At 44.5% G+C, this 18,120-nt stretch overlaps 2 protein-coding genes across 2 annotated transcripts in view; one reads left to right on the plus strand and one right to left on the minus strand.

The window, feature by feature from the left end:
* Positions 1-10,357, plus strand: part of Ube2z (ubiquitin conjugating enzyme E2 Z) — a 15,660-nt gene extending 5,303 nt beyond the window's left edge. The window contains exons 4-7 of the mRNA XM_005368368.3: positions 1,914-2,025; positions 3,798-3,910; positions 5,353-5,443; positions 8,401-10,357. Coding sequence (XP_005368425.1) covers positions 1,914-2,025; positions 3,798-3,910; positions 5,353-5,443; positions 8,401-8,571 — 487 coding nt within the window. The 3' untranslated portion in view covers positions 8,572-10,357. The remainder of the gene's footprint in view (positions 1-1,913; positions 2,026-3,797; positions 3,911-5,352; positions 5,444-8,400) is intronic.
* Positions 10,358-11,238: 881 nt separating this feature from the next.
* The window catches only part of Snf8 (SNF8, ESCRT-II complex subunit), a 10,596-nt gene continuing 3,714 nt past the window's right edge, over positions 11,239-18,120 (minus strand). Inside the window, 6 exon segments of the mRNA XM_005368369.3 lie at positions 11,239-11,576; positions 12,384-12,458; positions 13,601-13,742; positions 15,275-15,347; positions 15,923-16,027; positions 17,330-17,468. Of these exon segments, the coding sequence (XP_005368426.1) occupies positions 11,439-11,576; positions 12,384-12,458; positions 13,601-13,742; positions 15,275-15,347; positions 15,923-16,027; positions 17,330-17,468 (672 nt within the window). The 3' untranslated portion in view covers positions 11,239-11,438.

Here is an 18,120-nt window from a genome sequence, read left to right on the forward strand (position 1 = left end):
TGTAGACCAGGCTGGCCTCGAACTCACAGAGATCCGCCTGTCTCTGCCTCCCGAGTGCTGGGATTAAAGGTGTGCGCCACCATCGCCCGGCTGCTTTGTGGAATTTTTACTCATTCTGTGTCAGCTGCTTTTGTGAGTTTAAAATTCAAAATGAAGAATGTCTTGTAGCATGTTTTAGATTGTTCTTTTGTGATCCAGAGTTCCTTGAGATGGAGAATAAATACGGATTGGATGTTAAGAAAGTCACCTAAACTGGTGATCCTGTTTGTTTCTTCCATCTAGCACATTTCTAGGTTTGTGTGAGAAAGGCAGCTAAAACATACTAGAGATATGGTTCATATTTTTCTAGAATTCTCAAATCTAAGGCTATAATATACTATACTCTATACTGTTGATAGATGACAGTTGGAAGTCCCTTTGAAGGAGAGTGCCCATAATAAGTCTTTCATCTTATTAGGCTACACAAGTGTCTCTGCTGGTGGAATTGGGTGTATGTGTGTGTCCCTTGGTAATATGATAGCTGAGTCTTGGGGTTGGTGTGAAATTTGTTCCTGAAAGCGTCAGTGAGCTAACATGAAGCCATTTTGGATACTTAAGAGCCATAGAAAGAGCAGGCAAAGAGTGGTAGTGGAAGAAGTTTGTTGCATGGAAAAGACCCATCCAGAAATAGAAAACTTACAGTTAAGAATCATGGAGTAGAAAAATTCTTAATATTTTTAGTTGGCTACATTAGCTTTATTGGCTTACTTCCTTCTCTTTATACCTAGAAAGAATCATTGAGCTGATTGGCTGCTGAAAGAAATGAAATGAGAGCTGACCGTGTTGACTTGAATTCCTGTCCATGTAAAGTGGGGAGTAGAAGGCAAAGTTGCTAGGGAACTGCTGGGAGAGAGCAACCTGTGAAGTTACTGTTCCACACCCCTGACTCAGGTCTTCCTCGAGTGTAGAAGAGAAAGGGCAGTGCTCAGTTAAATAAGCTAGTCTTGGCTCAGGTTGTGTTCCGCTTCTCTCTCTCATGGCATCTTGTTTATTAATTGATTTAAAATAAATATCTACAATGCATGGAAGGGCTGATCTCTGTTAAGGCCAAGGCCAGTATGGTCTATGTGTCAAGTTCTAGAACAGTTAGAACATTAGTGAGACCCTACCTCCAAAAAAAAAAAAACCCACTGATGTCCAACTGACCCACTTCTTTAATGTCTGATGTGGATGTGGTTTATTTAACAGTGGTGTAGTGCATACCTGTAATCCCTGGAATTGAGGCAGAGACGGGAGAGTTGCTTTTAAGTTGGAGAATAGCCAGGGCTATTCCAAAACCCAGTTTAAAAAAAAAATTGGGGTATTTTCCCTGGTATTCAACTTGTTCTCCACATTGTGAAAATGTACCTACCACCTTCCTTTCTATGTTAGCAGAGTTGTGTATCTTCAGAGATTTATCCTGCTTGGCTTGTTACAGAGCAGAGTCTCTGACCATGAACTTCATCATGTAGCCTTATAGACAACAGCTTTAGCCACCTTTGTGCCTCTGATTAGCTGTTTTTCCTCCACCAACTCTGTCACCACCAATAAATAAATAAGCATTTTGAAGTCGCAGGTTAACATTTAGACAACCTTTAGAGTTATTTTTATTAACTTGGATCCTTGTTTTGGTAGGGTAATCTTTCTTGGCGACTGTTTCTCTTCAAAGAAAGTCTTTTCAGAGTTGTCTTGCTTGCTCTCTGTTTTCTTCTGTTCTGTTGATAGAAGGGTATAGGCCTTTGACTGTTCTGTAAAGGAGAGTAAGACAGAAGCTGGGGATTTCCCAAGTATTAATAGTGAAAGAGAAACTTGCGATGATGGTGATGCTGCTGCTGTCAGGGTTCCCTGGCTGTTCTCTGCATCACCCTCTTCCTGTCCCTCTGCTGTATTTGCAGTACATGGACTGGCCCTGCCTGGAGCCCAGCCCAGAGCATCTCTTCTGTGCTCATCTCCATCCAGTCCCTGATGACTGAAAATCCCTACCACAACGAGCCAGGCTTTGAACAGGTAAGGACTCTTACTCTATGTGCTGAGGCCTGCAATATCAGAGGCTATAGGTGCTCTGAGCTGCCTCTTGAAAGTCTTTCTCTTTTTATACTAGGATAGCCCCACATAACGCCAGTGTAGGAAAGAAAGGGAACTGACATGGATGCTGTTTATTTGCGAGAATTACAGTAACAGCTGGGCATGGTAAAGCATGCCTTTGATCCCAGTACGAGGGTTGCAGAAGCAGGTAGATTTCTGAAGTGAAAGTAAGCAAGGTCTATGTAGCGATTTCTAGGCTAGGTAAGATTGAATAGTGACGCTCTGACTAAAAAAAAAAAAAAAAAAACCCCTGCGTGGTGGTGCACTCCTTTAATCAAGTGTGTGTTATGTGATGTACGTGCATGCACATACGTACATGGCATGGAAGCCAAAAGAGGGTCACCTGAAGCTGAAGTTGCAAGAGATTGTGAGTTGCTAGATATGATTGCTGGAATCCAGACTCTGGCCCTCTGGAAGAGCAGCAAGTGCTCTTAACTAGCCTCATAGACTAGATTTCCTTGTTCCAGTCTTTCCCAATACTGAGAATCAAATCACAGACCTGTGTCTTTCTCTAGCTGTCTATTATTTTGGAGATAGAAAGTGTACTATATTATTTGTGTAGTTAAAGGTGCTAGTCTTGGGTCAGGTGATGGTGGCGCACGCCTTTGATCCCTGTACTCAGGAGGCAGAGGCAGGTGAATCTCTGAGTTCAAGGCTAGCCTGATCTACAGAGCAAGTTCCAGAGTAGCCAGGAATGTTACACAGGGAAACCCCGTCTTAATAAACAAAAAGTGGGAGGGGGGCTAATCATTAGTAAAGGCAAGAATATCTTAATTAGCATTGCCAAAAAAAAAAAGTCATAGGAAATTCACATTTACCAAAGGTAATGCTGTATGCCAGGCTGTGCTATTCCTATATATGTGTATTGTTTAATGTTTATGCTAACTATGAAGTAAATATTGTCCTAATTTTCAAGTAGATGATAAAGGATTTTATTTTGTTTGTTTTTCAGATGATCTCATTTAGTCCTTATTATGTGTGTGTATTATGCACATGCATGTTTGGAGTAGAACCCTATGGCCAAGTGCTATATAACTTATTTACATATGTCTAGCCCCCAATTCCCCCCCCCCCTTTTTTTTTTCTTTTTCTGAAACAAGGTTTCTCTTGTGTGGCTTTGAAGCCTGTCCTGGAACTAGTTCTTGTAGACCAGGCTGGCCTCGAACTCACAGAGATCCGCCAGCCTCTGCTTCTTGAATGCTGGGATTAAAATTGCACCACCTGGTGGATCTGTGTGCCTCTGCCTCCCAAGTGCTGGGATTAAAGGTGTGCACCACCACCACCCAGCAATTTTTGACTTCTTTTTTTGTTTGAAAAGTTAAAAGGTTCTTTCTTTGATAACTTACTGTAGATAGTGATGGTGGGGTGGAGCCCTACAGACATGAAAAGGAATTAACCAGAAGCCTTCAGTATTATTCTCCATTTCATCCTTACTTAATAGATCTTTTATTGAGGTAATCTAATGGATCTGGTTTACTGGTTACAGTCATTTGGCCTATAATAGAATGGCTGTTTTTATAGAGAAAGAAGCCAAGGATCCGAAGTTTAGTTGTTTGTTTTGGACCTACAATGGATAAGGTGCTCTTGGACCGTGTGTGTTTATTTGGGTCATGTACCCTGTACTAATCCTGAGTATCTTTGTACTGACTTTTCTCTTTGACTAAATGGGTACTATGGTATCTTTCAAATTATAGGAAAGACATCCAGGAGACAGCAAAAACTATAATGAATGTATCCGGCATGAGACCATCAGAGTTGCAGTCTGTGACATGATGGAGGGAAAGTGCCCCTGCCCTGAACCCTTACGGTATGTGCCACTAAGTGTCCATCCATTTTAGAGACTCATTTTGTACCTGTGAGGACCTTTGCATCAGATTCCATTGTTAGTAGAAAGAGGGAGGATTTATTAATTTATTCATCCATCCATCCACCCATCCATCCATTTATTTATTTATTTATTTGTTTATTTTGGTGGCGGGGGGGTTGTTCAAGACAGGGTTTCTCTGGGTTTCTCTGTGAGTTCGAGACCTGCCTGGTCTACGGGAGCTAGTTCCAGGACAGGCTCCAAAGCTACAAAGAAACCCTGTCTCGAAAAACCAAAAAAAAAAAAAATAGTATGGGCCAGGCAATGGTGGCGTATGCCTTTAATCCCAGTACTTGGGAGGCAGAGGCAGGCAAATCTCTGTGACCTCTGTGAGTTCAAGGCCAGCTGGGTCTACAGCTACAGAGAAACCTTGTCTCAAAAAAAAAAGAAAAAGAGACAGAGAGAGAAGAGAGAGGGAGTGTGGAGTATGATGGGGAAGGTAGTGCATATCTTCAGAGAGCCTCTGATTTGATGAAGGGGTGGAGAGAGCCCAATGAGAATAAACTCCATTAAAACCAATTTCAGTGCCAGGATGGTGCATCCCTGTAATCCCAGCACTTGGGAGGCAGAGGCTGACAGATCTCTGTGAGTTCGAGGCCAGCGTGATCTTCAGAGTGAGTTCCAGGACAGTCAAGGCTACACTGAGAAATCTGTCTCAAAAAAAAAAAACAAAAAACAAAAACAATTTTTTCTGAGTGCTAAAACTAGGTGAACTTACAACAAAGTCAGTTCAAACTTCCTAAGAGGGAGGAAGGTTGTATTATGTATGTAATGAGAGACAGAGAGAGAGAGAGATATGTGTGTGCGCGCAAGAACTCTTGGATACCAGAAGTCAGATCCCCTGGAACTAAAGTTACAGACAGTTATAGCTGATATGTATGTGCTGGGACATGAACCCAGATCCTCTGGAAGAACATCAATGCTCTTTTTTTTTTTAACTTTAATTTTAATTATGTACATGTATGTTTTTTTTGCCCATGGATAAGCACATGTGAGTGGTGTCCAGGCTAGAAGAGGGTGTCAGATACACTTGAGTAGAGTTCAAACAATATGAGCCACCTGACGTGGGTGCTGGGGAACCAACTCGGCTCTTCTGCAAGAGTACTCTCTTAACTGCAGAGACATGTGCAATTTGGCATTAAGATTAGGAAGTGACTGGGCAGTGGTGGCACATACCTTTAATCCGAGCACTCAGGAGGCAGAGGCAGGTACATCTTTGTGAGTTTGAGACCAACCTGGTCTACAGAGACAGTTCCAGGATAGTCGGGAATACTCAGAGAAACCCTGTCTCAAAAGAAAAAACAAAAAACAAACAAAAAACCCTAAGATTAGGAAGTGACTGGGACTTGTGCCTCATGTTTCTGACTTGTCTGTTCAATTCCCAGGGGAGTGATGGAGAAATCCTTCCTGGAGTATTATGACTTCTATGAGGTGGCCTGCAAAGATCGCCTACATCTTCAAGGCCAGACCATGCAGGTAATATAGTATTTTCTTGCTAATTCTCGAAGCCCCACACAGAACCTGAAGAATCCTCCAGGTTCCATCCGCATCTCATAAAATGTTACAGCCAAAGAATCCTTTGTCATTTGAGGAGCTGAAGCCAGCAAAAAAGACTGCTTTGCTTTAAGAAAGTGTGTGGAGATGATTTCTAGACATGGCATAGTCATACTCAGTCAAGTTGGAACAATCTGTTCTGGAACATACATTACAACCTACTCTAAAGGTGGTAATAAGTTCTCTGCTTGTACTGGGGAAATGTGTGCTGGCTTCATATAAGAATAGGCTCTGGGGCTGGAGAGATGGCTTAGAGGTTAAGAGAACTGATTGTTCTTCCAGAGGTCCTGAGTTCAATTCCCAGCAACCACATGGTGGCTTACAACCATCTGTAATGAAATCTGGTGCCTTCTTCTGGCCTGCAGGCACACATACAGACAGAATACTGTAAACAAAATAAATAAATCTTAAAAAACAAAGAAAGAAAAGATGGCGCACACCTCTAATCCCAGCACTCAGGAGGCAGAGGCAGGTGGATCTCTGTGAGTTCAAGGCCAGCCTGGTCTACAGAGCAAGTTCTAGGACTGGCTGTAAAGCTACTGGAAAACCCTATCTTTAACCTCCCCCACACAAAAAAGAATAGACTTTAATGGGGCCAGTAGCATGCCTCAGAAAATAATGCAATTGGCACAGAAACCTGGAGACCTGAAGTTACTTATTTATTTGTTTGTTTTTTAAATAATTTATTTAATTGTATGCACATTGGTGTGATGGTGTCAGATTCCCTTGAACTGAATTACAGATAGTTGTGAGCTGTCATGTGGGTGCTGGGAGTATTTGAACCCTGGTCCTCTGGAAAGGCAGTCAGCTCTTAACCCCTGAGCAATCTCGCCTGAATTTAATCTGTGTAACCAATGTAAAGGTGGAAAGAGAGAACTAACTCTATAGAGTTGTCCTTTGTCCTCTTACTTCAGTATGCATGCTAGGGCATGCATGCATGCATACATACATACATACATACATACATACATATATATATATATATATATCGTGCATACGATAATGATAATAAAATTTAAAAGCATGGGTTAGATGTGGCGGTCCATTTTTGTAATCCTGGTACTTGGGAGGTTCGGGCAGGAGAATTGCTATGAGTTAGAGACTTCTTAGTAACACCTTGATGTAATTTTTTTTTTTTTAATATTTATTTATTTATTATGTATACAATATTCTTTCTGCGTGTATGCCTGAAGGCCATAAGAGGGCGCCAGACCTCATTCCAGATGGCTGTGAGCCACCATGTGGTTGCTGGGAATTGAACTCAGGACCTTTGGAAGAGCAGGCAATGCTCTTAACCACTGAGCCATCTCTCCAGCCCTTGATGTAATTTTTTTAATGCAGATTAAGGAAGGGCCTTTTATTTTATTTTTTTAAACAAGGTCTCATTTTTGTTGCCCTGGCTGTCTAGAACTCCAACTAGACCAATCTTGCCTAGAACTTCTGTGCTTCCCAAGTGCTAGGATTAAGGCATGTACCACCACATCCAACTTAAAAAGGGTTTGTTTTTACTAGAGAGGCAGAGGTAGGTGGATCTCTGAGTTTTAAGCTAGCCTGGTCTACAAAGCGAGTTCGGGAATACAGCAGGTGTTTGTTTCTTAGCTTCTCTATCCACTTACCTGAAACAGGACTTGTTTCCCGAACTACTTTTTCTTTTTAAGATTTATTATGTATACAGTTTTCTGCCTTCACACCAGAAGAGGGCACTAGATCTCATTATAGATGGATGTGAGCCACCATGTGGTTGCTGGGAATTGAACTCAGGACCTCTGGAAGAACAGTGCTCTTAACATCTGAGCCATCTCTCCAGCCCCCCAACTACTTTTTAGGGGACATTAGAGGAAGCCTGCCCAAGTCTGTTCTCCATGAGGAGATTTCGTCACTGGTACCTTTTAGCAGTTACCAATGTTGAGACTGTGAAGAAGTGTTCAGTGAGGTACGGGTGAGAGGAGCAGTTCTGGGGAGATGGTGTGGGGGAAATGTTGCTAAGGGTTAAGGAACATTTGAAGAACTGATAGTCCCAGAGTAAAGCTAAAATCCTGCCTTGAAGACTATGCTATAACCCTCATGAGTGAAAAAGGTGGACCATTGATACAGTGACCATTACTGGCATCCACTGATAGCTGCTCCTAAGACTAATGTTCGGTTGAGGTTGTAGTTGGTTGAGGATTTAGTTTATTGGTAATACACTTACATAGAATGTACGGGACTTAGAGAATGAATCTTTATAACCACAAAAGAAAAACATGGAAGAAGTTTTTGTTTTGTTTTGTTTTCTTAAAGAATTTTTTATGATGGATTTAACTTTATTTTATGTGCAATGGTGTGAAGGTGTCAGATTGCCCTGGAACTGGATTTACAATCACTTATAAGCACTGACTATCCCTCCAGAGGACTAGTAACTCCAGTTCTAGGGGATTGAAATCCATCTTCTGAACTCCATGGGTATTGCACATATGTGCTCTATAGACACAGACATGCAGACATTCAGGCTATGCACTCGTACACATAAAATAAAAATAAGATCTCAAAACAAATTTAAAAAGAAAACACAGATCCACCTTCCAGTCTTCTTTGATACCTCATAGAATTTCCCCCATATCCTCTATTGGCTTACTTTTATTTTTTTTATTTTATTTTATTTTTTTTGGTTTTTCGAGACAGGGTTTCTCTGTGGCTTTGGAGCCTGTCCTGAAACTAGCTCTGTAGACCAGGCTGTTGGCTTACTTTTAAAAAGAGTGCAGACATGTTTTAGTGTGAGCCCAAGCTAGACCTGTTTGGGGCAGTAATACACTTTCCTGTGGACCCTGTGCTGCACTGTGCATCCTCTGCCCCTGTGCAATAGACTTGAATCTTACATCCCCTTGTCTTTTCCTCCACAGGACCCTTTTGGAGAGAAGCGGGGCCACTTTGACTACCAGTCCCTCTTGATGCGTCTGGGACTGATTCGGCAGAAAGTGCTGGAGAGGCTCCATAATGAGAATGCTGAAATGGACTCTGATAGCAGCTCATCTGGGACAGAGACAGACCTTCATGGGAGCCTGAGGGTCTAGACCCTGCTCCCCTGCCCCTCCCCCAACTCGAAAGTCCCAGCAGAGCCCCTCCCCTCACCCCAGGGACGGAGAGGCACTGTGCATCTCCCTTCAAAAGTGTCGGCTTCCCGGCATCCCGCAAGATGGCAAGAAGCAAGCAAACTCAATTCCAGGGTGTGGGAGTGGGGCTGTTCCCAATCTGACCTCCTTGGTGCTGGAGCACCTGGGGCTATAGTCAATCCTGGATCAGGGCCAGGGCACTTTTGCAAGAGGACCTAGAGTGGTGGCCTCTGGCAAAGCTAAACAACCAACACACCTCTCTGCAGGGCCAGCTAATTAGGGATAGGAGAAGACAGAAAATGAGAACCCAAGAGGGAGCATGCCCAAGTGGTTTATAGGGATAGCTGGGAGTTTGGGTGGGGTGCTGTCTGTGACACTTAAGCAGTCTGGTTGGTTATCTGTTTGTCTTCAGTCTTGAAGCAGGGCTTCCCAACACCCTTTTTCTCCCTTCTCCCATTATTTTCCATGGTCCAGCATAACTTTGTTTTTCCTAATTTATAGTCACTGTTCTAGACAGACCAAAGAGAAGAACAGTGGTGGGGTCTGGGCTGCTGATCAGTAAGCTTTACCTAGCACCTGAGCACCTTTCTCCCTCACACCATTTCCTCAGCATTTTAGGGTACAGGTGGAAGGTAAGGCCCACTGGGACGGAGCCCAGGTCGCAGTTAAGCCTGAACAGGTGTCAGAGGAAGCTGCTTACTGTGTTCCCACAATCACTGATTTGAAAGGTTCCCAGCACAGGCAGCTGCTGCATGTATGGGATTTGAGCCACTACATAAAATAGTCTCTTACAGATTTTCCTGAATACTAGTCAAGGAGGGTGGTTTTCTTGGGGTAGAGCACGGGGAGACTTGATACTAGTCCCTATTTTGTTCAGCTGTTTTTTTGTATTTTCATCCCAGTCTGTAGTTCTGTCCTCCCTTCAGACCCCCCTCCCCATCCCCTGGGGCTTTGTGAGCATGGAGAGCCAATGGCAAGGGGGCTGTGGTGGGGACTGGAGACTCCTCCCTTTACCTCTTCCCTGTTACTGGCTCTGCTCCTTTTTTGAATTTAGCTACAGTGATCCTTCAGCTGGTTGAGTCAGAAAAACATGTTTTCAGTGGCTTGGGAGCAGAGGAATCCATCCTTCCCAGTTTGATACAGTTCACACTTTTCAGGTTTGCTGTTCTGACTCCTAGTAGGTAGTTAGTGATCCATGTGGTACAGGCCTCCTGTACTATCCAGCCCCGAGGAATGCAGAGAACTACCTGCCCTGCCCGCTGCTATAAAGGTCTCTGCTTTGTGGATCATGGGACTCCCTAGAAGATACAGGGAGAAGATAGGGCACAAAGAGGGACCTCTTGGGAGGGCAGAAAGAAAACTGGACAGGGACAGTTCACTTGGGGAGCAGAAGTTTGTTTAGGCTACCTGGAGGCTGGGTCAGATGTGGAGACTTGAAAAGGGACCCTGCTTCCAATTTCCCTCTTCCATTCCCAGAGCTAGTCCAGGGCCGAGAAGAATGACTTTGGTCTGTGGGTCCAGTGTTGTCTGTCATCCATTTAAGTGTTCCCACTTTCAAGTGACAATCTTCTCCTTGGCCCTGCCATGGGGCAGAGCATGTCTGGCATAGCAGCCTGACTTTTATGCCCTAATCTTAAGTTGAGGAAATATATGCACAGGAGTCAAAGAAATGTCTTTATATCTGACTGTACATAAATGAAGTTTTCTTTTTTCCTTTTTGGTGCAATAAAGTTTGTTTTGGCAGAAGGAGGAAGCACCTATGGGTGTGGGAGGGTTTGTGTAAAAACATTAAATCAGTGTTTACAACAGCTGGGCTAAGAATTGCAGGCGGGACGCCTGTTTCTAGATGCTGAGGACTGGGGTTTCTGTGGGAAGGAGTCGTGTCTAGTTTGAGATTTGGAAGAGGAGAGTCTCCATGTGCTGTGTCCAGTGGATTCAAAAGTAGCTTTCAAGACTGAGCATGTCCTGTGAGGACAGTTTGAGGTAGAGATGGGCCCAGACTATGGCAGCAGAAAGATGTCTCAGCGTTGAATCTGCTGTATTTCAGTGTCTAGGTGCTGATCAAGCACTTTATAAATACTAGGCTATAAATTTGAGCCTCCATTGCCACCTCATTCACTTGCTTTCTGAGGTAAGCTTTTCCTCTTGGTTGATCATGAGTGTAGGAAATGCCCAGTGCAATTAATTATGCCCATCCAGCCTGTGCTGTGAGGACAGGGATGGGGAAAGTGGGCTCTGGGGCTAGTAGAGCCAGACATTAGCTTTCACAACCTCTGGCATTCACTACCCCATGAATCATACCTGCTTACTGGAGGCTGCTTAAAGGCCGAATGGGCAGTGACATAAGAGTAAGGTGGGGACTAGCAGTTGCCCACCTTGAGTCTATAGGAGCTGGTAAGGAACCTGAACAAAATGCAGCATCAGCTACACCCATGAACTACACTGCCTGCTTTCCTCTACCGGACTTCAGACCCTTCAGTCTGCTCTCAGACTAGAGGCTCCACAGAAGACACTGAAGCTAAGTCACAGTGACTGAGAGCCTAGGTCCACAGGGATAGAAAGGAGTGAGGAAGTTTGCATTAGTGGAGTAGTAATTTGAGCTGTATTAAGGCCAGACACGAGACACTGCTTCTTGGCCCAGCGCTGTGGGTTTGTTGGTGTCCTTTTATGTGTTGTTACTCAGGTTATCTTACTGGATAAAAGATAAATCCTGGGGGGTGGGGGGGCAAGGAAAAACTTGGGATGAAGCTTTTTTTATAAACAAAATTGTCCAGGTTTATTCACAGGCAGGTCCCCTTCTGGCTGCTGCTGTTGTCCTCTCCACTCTGTCAAGGGAAGGCTTCTCTGGCCTCCTCAGCTGAGATCTCCTGTGAGTAGAGATCTGTGAAGAGAGCTGGCAGCCAGTAGTGGGCCTCCCCTGGAGCCTGCAGGTCCAGCCAGGCTAGGCCTTCCTTCAGCAGGTGTTCCTGGAGAGAAGAAGAGGGCTAAATTGAGGAGAGGGATTATGGGTACCTCTGAAGAGCTAAGCAGCCCTTCATCCACTTTAGCATATGCCTGCCTTTTCACATACCTAAATGGGAACAAAGTTTCGCTTTGGCCAAGATGTGAAAAAAAAAATGGCACCAAGTATTTTAACAGCTGCAGGAAGGTAAAGCTGCAGTGTGATAAAGATGGTGGGGTAAGGCACGACTCCAGCAGCATATGCTATATGCTGTCAGTCACTCCTCTCCAGCTCAGAGCAAAGTAGGGATCAGGGTTCTGGATGGCTTGGAGATAATATGCAGGGAGCAAATGGGAGGGACTAGCTTCCTAAAATAAGCTGTGTCCATATTTTATGTTCTCTCCATTTTATAGATAGAAGTGCAGAGAATTGCTGGGATATGGAAAAGGTATTCTAGCCTAGGTTTCACTAGTACGAATTTATATATACAAAATTATCCACCATATAATATAAATTTTGTAATTACAGATAATTACCTTCAGTGGTTACCAATTTTTGCTCTGTGCTATTATTTCCAGTACAAACTATATCACTGTCTTGACTGACCAACAGCTCCAGGTTTCATGTGTCCAGGAAAGCTTAGTGGGTATCATTGGTCCCTTGGTAGTAAGTTTGCGTATCAAGGTAAGAGGCCAGCTTTAGGAAGCTCTGCCTTCTCAGTACTACCACAGAGATGCTGGGCTTCCTGCTAGTGCTATAGTAGTAGGCTTCAAGGTAGGAGGGAACAGAGCAAAGCTGCTCTTTGGGCGCCAGACCATCTCCTGTCACATACCAACACTTGCCGCGCTCGCTCCGTCTCCCACTTGAGACTGGCTTTGATTTCACTGACAGTCACGTACCCATTTTTCTGAAGGAAAGAGGGATAGGAACTGAATCAGTCAGAGTGTTCATTTCCTGGGGCCTAACATCTGCAGAGAAGCAGGATATAACAAGCCTGAGCACACTGAGAATGGGAAAGTTGCCAGAAGAGAAGTGACTTTTAGGAGATAGGATGGAGAAAGACTGGTCCAAGGCACTGAAATCCCAAGATACACCATCATAGGGAACTCCAGAGTATGCCAAGAGAAGATTCCAGATGATTAACCAAGAAGGGACAAAGATAATCATAAATTCCATCTAAATATTGGGCTGGAGAGATGGCTCAGAGGTTAAGAGCATTGCCTGCTCTTCCAAAGGTCCTGAGTTCAATTCCCAGCAACCACATGGTGGCTCACAACCATCTGTAATGAGGTCTGGTGCCCTCTTCTGGCCTGCAGGCACACACACAGACAGAATATTGTATACATAATAATAAATAAACATTTTTTTTTTAAATTTCATCTAAATATTTAAATATGAAGCCCCTGCGCCATATCACCCTACCCTTCCTCCAACATTGAATGAAAGCCCCTTGCTCTTTATGTTTTATATTACAGAGTTAAAAATGAACACATCAGGGCTAGAGAGATGGCTCAGTGATTAAGAACACTGGTAGTTCTTCCAGATGGACCCATGTTCAATTCCTAGCACCGACATGGCAGCTCATAACTGTAATTCCAGTTCCAGGGAACCCAATATACATTGCAAAACACCAATGCACAAAAGTAAATTTTCAAAAACATCTTTCCTAAGTCATGGAGATGAGGATGTTGGGGGATGTTTATGCTCCAAGCATGCTGAGGAACTGAGTTGGGGGGCTGGCAAAGTTTTAAATTTGTGAGGAATCCACAAGCGTTTGAGACATCAGAGGGTCTGTCTGCTCCAAGAACTTGTCTGCACGACTGCCTGCCTGACTAGACTAAGCTCAGGGCAGAGACTGTACCAGCCTCTCTGTCCTGCAGCCTAGATAGGTGCTCTGCACTGCAGTTCTCAATAAATGTCTGTTGAATGAGCACAGGCATGAGTAGTTCACAAGACAGTCTCCACCAAAGACCTGAGCAATGGACAGGTGCACACTGCTCCTGACTCCAGCCCAGGCTGCCCCTCAGTGCTTTCTAAGGCACACCCTACCTCTGCCAGCTGCAGCACAACGGTGTGATCCATATTGAGCTCAGCTGGAACAGACTGAATGAGGTAAGTGCCGCCCACGGGGATGATGCCAAAGCCAGTGCCCAGCGCTTTCAGCTTCTTGATGGCCCTGATCAGGTCGTCTCTGGAGTGAGGAAGAGCAGCTTCAAGACCCTTGGCAGATCAGGCCTGACACTCAGATGCGTAAGTGAACCTGACTGAAGAGCCACCAGGCTGGAGCGTGAACTACAGCAAGTGAGAATGCTTGTCCATCCGTAAAGGGCAGCAGCTGGTTACTGCCACATTTTATCATTGTAGTTGGAAACTCATGAAGAGAAAAAGAAAACTCCCAGAACTTGTGCAGATCATACACAGCCAGCACACAAGGAGGTTCATGTCCCTTGCCAGAGAAAGGACATCAGTGGTTTGAATGTCCTTCAGAGGCCTGAGGAGCAGACTTAAATCTCTTTGAATACACCAGCTCACCTCCTCTGAAAAAACTGATGTGCAAACAGCATGGCTAATAGCCTTCTGCCCCTGCTTTCTTTTTCAATATTCCTGGTCTTCATTGTTATTTGAGGCAGGTCTCTTGGGAGCTACATCTAAAACAGCCATTTATTTATCTTTTCTTAGTTGGATTCACACAGTTGGATCATCTAGGTCAATTTATGCCTCATCACCTCACCCTCAACTTGGTCCCCAGCCTTTTTAGGTGCCTGTATTAGTCTCCTTGACACCAAATAATCTCAACCCATTAAAAAATTTAACATAGCTGGGTGGTGGTGACATACGCCTTTAATCCCAGCACTAAGGAGGAAGAGGCTGGTAGATCTCTGTAAGTTGGAGGCCAGTCTGGTCTACTGAGCAAGTTTCAGGACATTCAGGGTGACACAGAGAAACCTTGGCTCGGGTAGGAAAAAAAAAAGTTTACTGTATACCCGATGTGGTGGCACAGACCTTTAACCTCAATACTACTAAAGCAGTGGCAGAAGGAGTTCTGAGTTTGAGACCAACCTGGTCTACATAGTGTGTCTCAGGCTACACACTCAGGGGAAAAAAATAACCACCACACACAAGAAAAGAAGAAGGTTTTATGGGGCTAGGTATATAGTTCAAGTGATGGAGACCTTGCCTAGCATAAGGACCTGGGTTTGATCCACAATACCAGCAAACGCAGAAAAAAAGGAACATATTTTTATTATGCAGAAGATGGCAAATGGCTCTAAAGTTAGCCTTAACACCAGCGGACTAGGAGGAGGGTGTTGTGTGATCTTTAAAGTGTTCTTTCTAGCCCAATGTACTACGTTCCTGTAATTCCAACAGTCAAAAGGTGGTGGGGCTGAAGAGATGGCTCCACAGTTAAGAGCTGTTCTTCCAGAGGACCTGGGTTCAAGTCCCAGCACCCACAAGAATCTCTGACTCCAACTCCAGGGAATCTGAAACCACCTTAAGACCTCCTTGGGCACTGTACACACATAGTATACAGACACAAACAGGCAAAAAAAAAAAAAACCCATACACATAAAATGTAAGGAAAAAATGTGTAGCTGGGTAGGAGATCAGGAGTTCAAGGCCACCCTGGGATCCTTAGTGAGATTCCAGGACAGTCTAGGCTACACAGAAACCCTTTCTTAAAAACACTCTGTAATACCCCAAGGGATTGGAAGCAGGACCTACTGGATGACGTCCTGAGCAAACTTGCCCCTTCCTTTCAACACCTGCTGATGGAGCTCCTCCAGAGTTATCAGACCTGTTAGAGAGGGCAGAAAGAAAATAAAAACACCACTTCAGATACATGGAACCTCTCCACTCAACCTCAAACAACCAAGGTCACTCTAGTTCGCCAACCTCTCCTAAACTAACAGGCCAGACCATAAAAGCGAGGACTGGGACCCTGTTTCCATAGGGAAGGCCCAGGAAAATCTGAAAATGAAGGCAACAGATGAACACGGTGGCTTCCCCCAGGATTCCCTCACTCAGGAGACAAAGGTAGACCATGAGTTCCAGGCTGGCCTGGGCTATGCAGTCAGCCAACCTTGTCTCAAACAACAAAAAGACGGCACCACCAGATGACCGATTTGATTGTTGTTTGGTTTGAAACAAGGTCTCTGCCTGGTAGAGCAGACAGGCCTCCAACTATGTAGGCATAGTTGGCCTCCAAAAACACACAGTGATTGTGAAATTTTTTTTGAGACAATGTCTCTCACTAAATAGCCCTGGTTCAAACAGCTAAGATATGCCTCAAGACCTTGCAGGCCTTCAGGCTATAGGATTTTAACAAAGGAAAACAGAAGAGCCTAGTCTACAAGACCAAACCAACCTTACCTCCATTCCGATGTTTTAGGGCCACGCAAGCTTCAATAATCTGGACACCCAGCTCAATATAAGTCACCAATGCGCAGCAAATCTCAGACCAAAACCCTTTTCCAGCTGAAAAAAAAAAATTGTATTATTCATTTTCATCCCTTCTTTTAACACTAGATTAAAGCTTCTAGCCTGTGTGAAGTCTTCCTACCTAACCCCAGGTCCTGCCTTGCTTACTACTGAAGAGCTTCTGAGCCAGAGACGTCCATGCAGAGTGCATACCTCAAGTCCCAGCGTTCTGAAGAGGAGGCAGGAGGACCAACAGGTTCATAGCAAGTTTGAGGCCAGCCTGGGCTACATGAGCTCCTCTCTCAAAGTGGGAATGGGAGAGGAACAGAATAACTCAGTAGGTAAAGTGAGGATTTGAGTTTTATCCTAGAGCCCATGTTATAAAAGCCAGGCATGGAAAATGGGCCTGTGACCCAACGGCTAAGCAGACAAGCACATCCCTGAGACTCACTTGCTAGCCAGCCTAGCTACTGTTGATTTCCAAGCCCCGAGAAACAACAGCCAAAGTTGTCTTCTGACCTGCACCCCCATTGCCCACACAGAAGCTCCTGATCATGTCCTGGTAAAACCCCCTCACTGTGAACTGAAAATGCATTCGAGGGAGCTATAGTAGTAGCACACAATTGTAATCCAACATTTTAAAGCTACAGGATATAGCTAGTTTGAAACAAACCTAGTCTATATGAGATGCTGAGTTCAAGGCCAACCTAGGCTACACAGTGAATTCCAGGCCAGCAGAGCTACATAATAAAATTTTCAAAAGGAAGTGGGGTGGGGGGAGGGGAGAGCACACCACTGGAGATGCCTCAAAATTAAGAGCACTTGTAGCCAGGCAGTGGTGGTGCATGCCTTTATGCCCAGCACTCGCGAGGCAGAGGTAGTTAGAGCTCTGTGAGATTGAGGTCAGCCTGGTCTACAGAGTGAGCTCCAGGACAGGCTCCAAAAGCAAAACAAATAAATAAACAAAAAAACCCCAAAGTAGCCTCTAACTACAGCTCCAAAGAGTTCTGACGTCTCTGACTCAAGAGGGCACCTGTACTCACGTGCACATCAGACCCCACACTCATGAACCTCAACACAATAAAAAAAAATCTTTAAAATACTTTCCTTTTTCTAATAAGAGGAAAGTCAGGAAAAGAGAAAAGGTGCACTACAAATTGTCCAAGGAAAGTTGATACCCACAGACTACAGCCTGCACATCAGAAGGGCACACACCATCCTCCTACATGCTACCGAAATACAAATCCTCCATATTTCCTTGCTGGCATCTAGAGAAGCCTACAGAAGTGAGGTCAACAGGGGAGCTTCTCTCCCTTAAGGGTCTTACGAGAACACCAGGCCCCACAGACAGTCCCTTACAGGCCAGAGGATCCACCCCAATGGTAGCACACATGTCTTGGAACTGAACTCGAAACTCAGGGTTCTTGCGGATCTCTTGCTTGTGCTTGCTGGCAAATTCTTCTAGGTTGGTCTTAAACATGTCCAACTGTTTTGACATCTGTTAAGAAAGACAAGCGGGAAAATCTGAGCAACCCAAGTGTAATCAAGGCTAAAGATAGGTCCCTAGCCTGGTGGCAGAGAAAAGTTTAAAATAACCAGTGTCTGGCTGGTGAGATGGTTCAGCGGTAAAGGTACTTGCTATGAAGCCTGACATTCTGAATTTTATCCCTGGACCACATATGGTGGAAGGAGAGAATCAATTCCTATACATTTAAATTGTTCTCTGACCATCTCACATGTATTGTGGCCAAGCCCGTATACTACACACGAATAAATGCAATAAAAAACAAAAAGAAGCAGTTTCCTTCAGATCCATCACTACCCTATTTATTATGTGCTTTCTCTGTTTGTCTGGGTCCTTTTCTTGAGACGAGGTCTCATGGAGCTCATCTGGGTTTGAGCTCACTGTAAAATAGTGGAAGATGATCCTCTGGCCTGTACTCGCCAGGTCCTGAGATGGTGCGCATGTGCAGTGGTGTTCTGCTCTGTGCTCTCCCTACCTATGTAGTAATAGGAGCCGTGGGCTGTGTCCCGCCACCCAGTTAGCTTTACCCGAAATAATTACACACAAACCACATTCATTCAAACACTGCTTAACTCTTTAGCTCCAGCCCTTTTCTCGGCTAACTCTCGCACCTGGACTAGCCCAT

The sequence above is a fragment of the Microtus ochrogaster genome, unplaced genomic scaffold (genome assembly GCF_000317375.1).
Source record: "Microtus ochrogaster isolate Prairie Vole_2 unplaced genomic scaffold, MicOch1.0 UNK31, whole genome shotgun sequence".
Classification (NCBI taxonomy): domain Eukaryota; kingdom Metazoa; phylum Chordata; class Mammalia; order Rodentia; family Cricetidae; genus Microtus; species Microtus ochrogaster.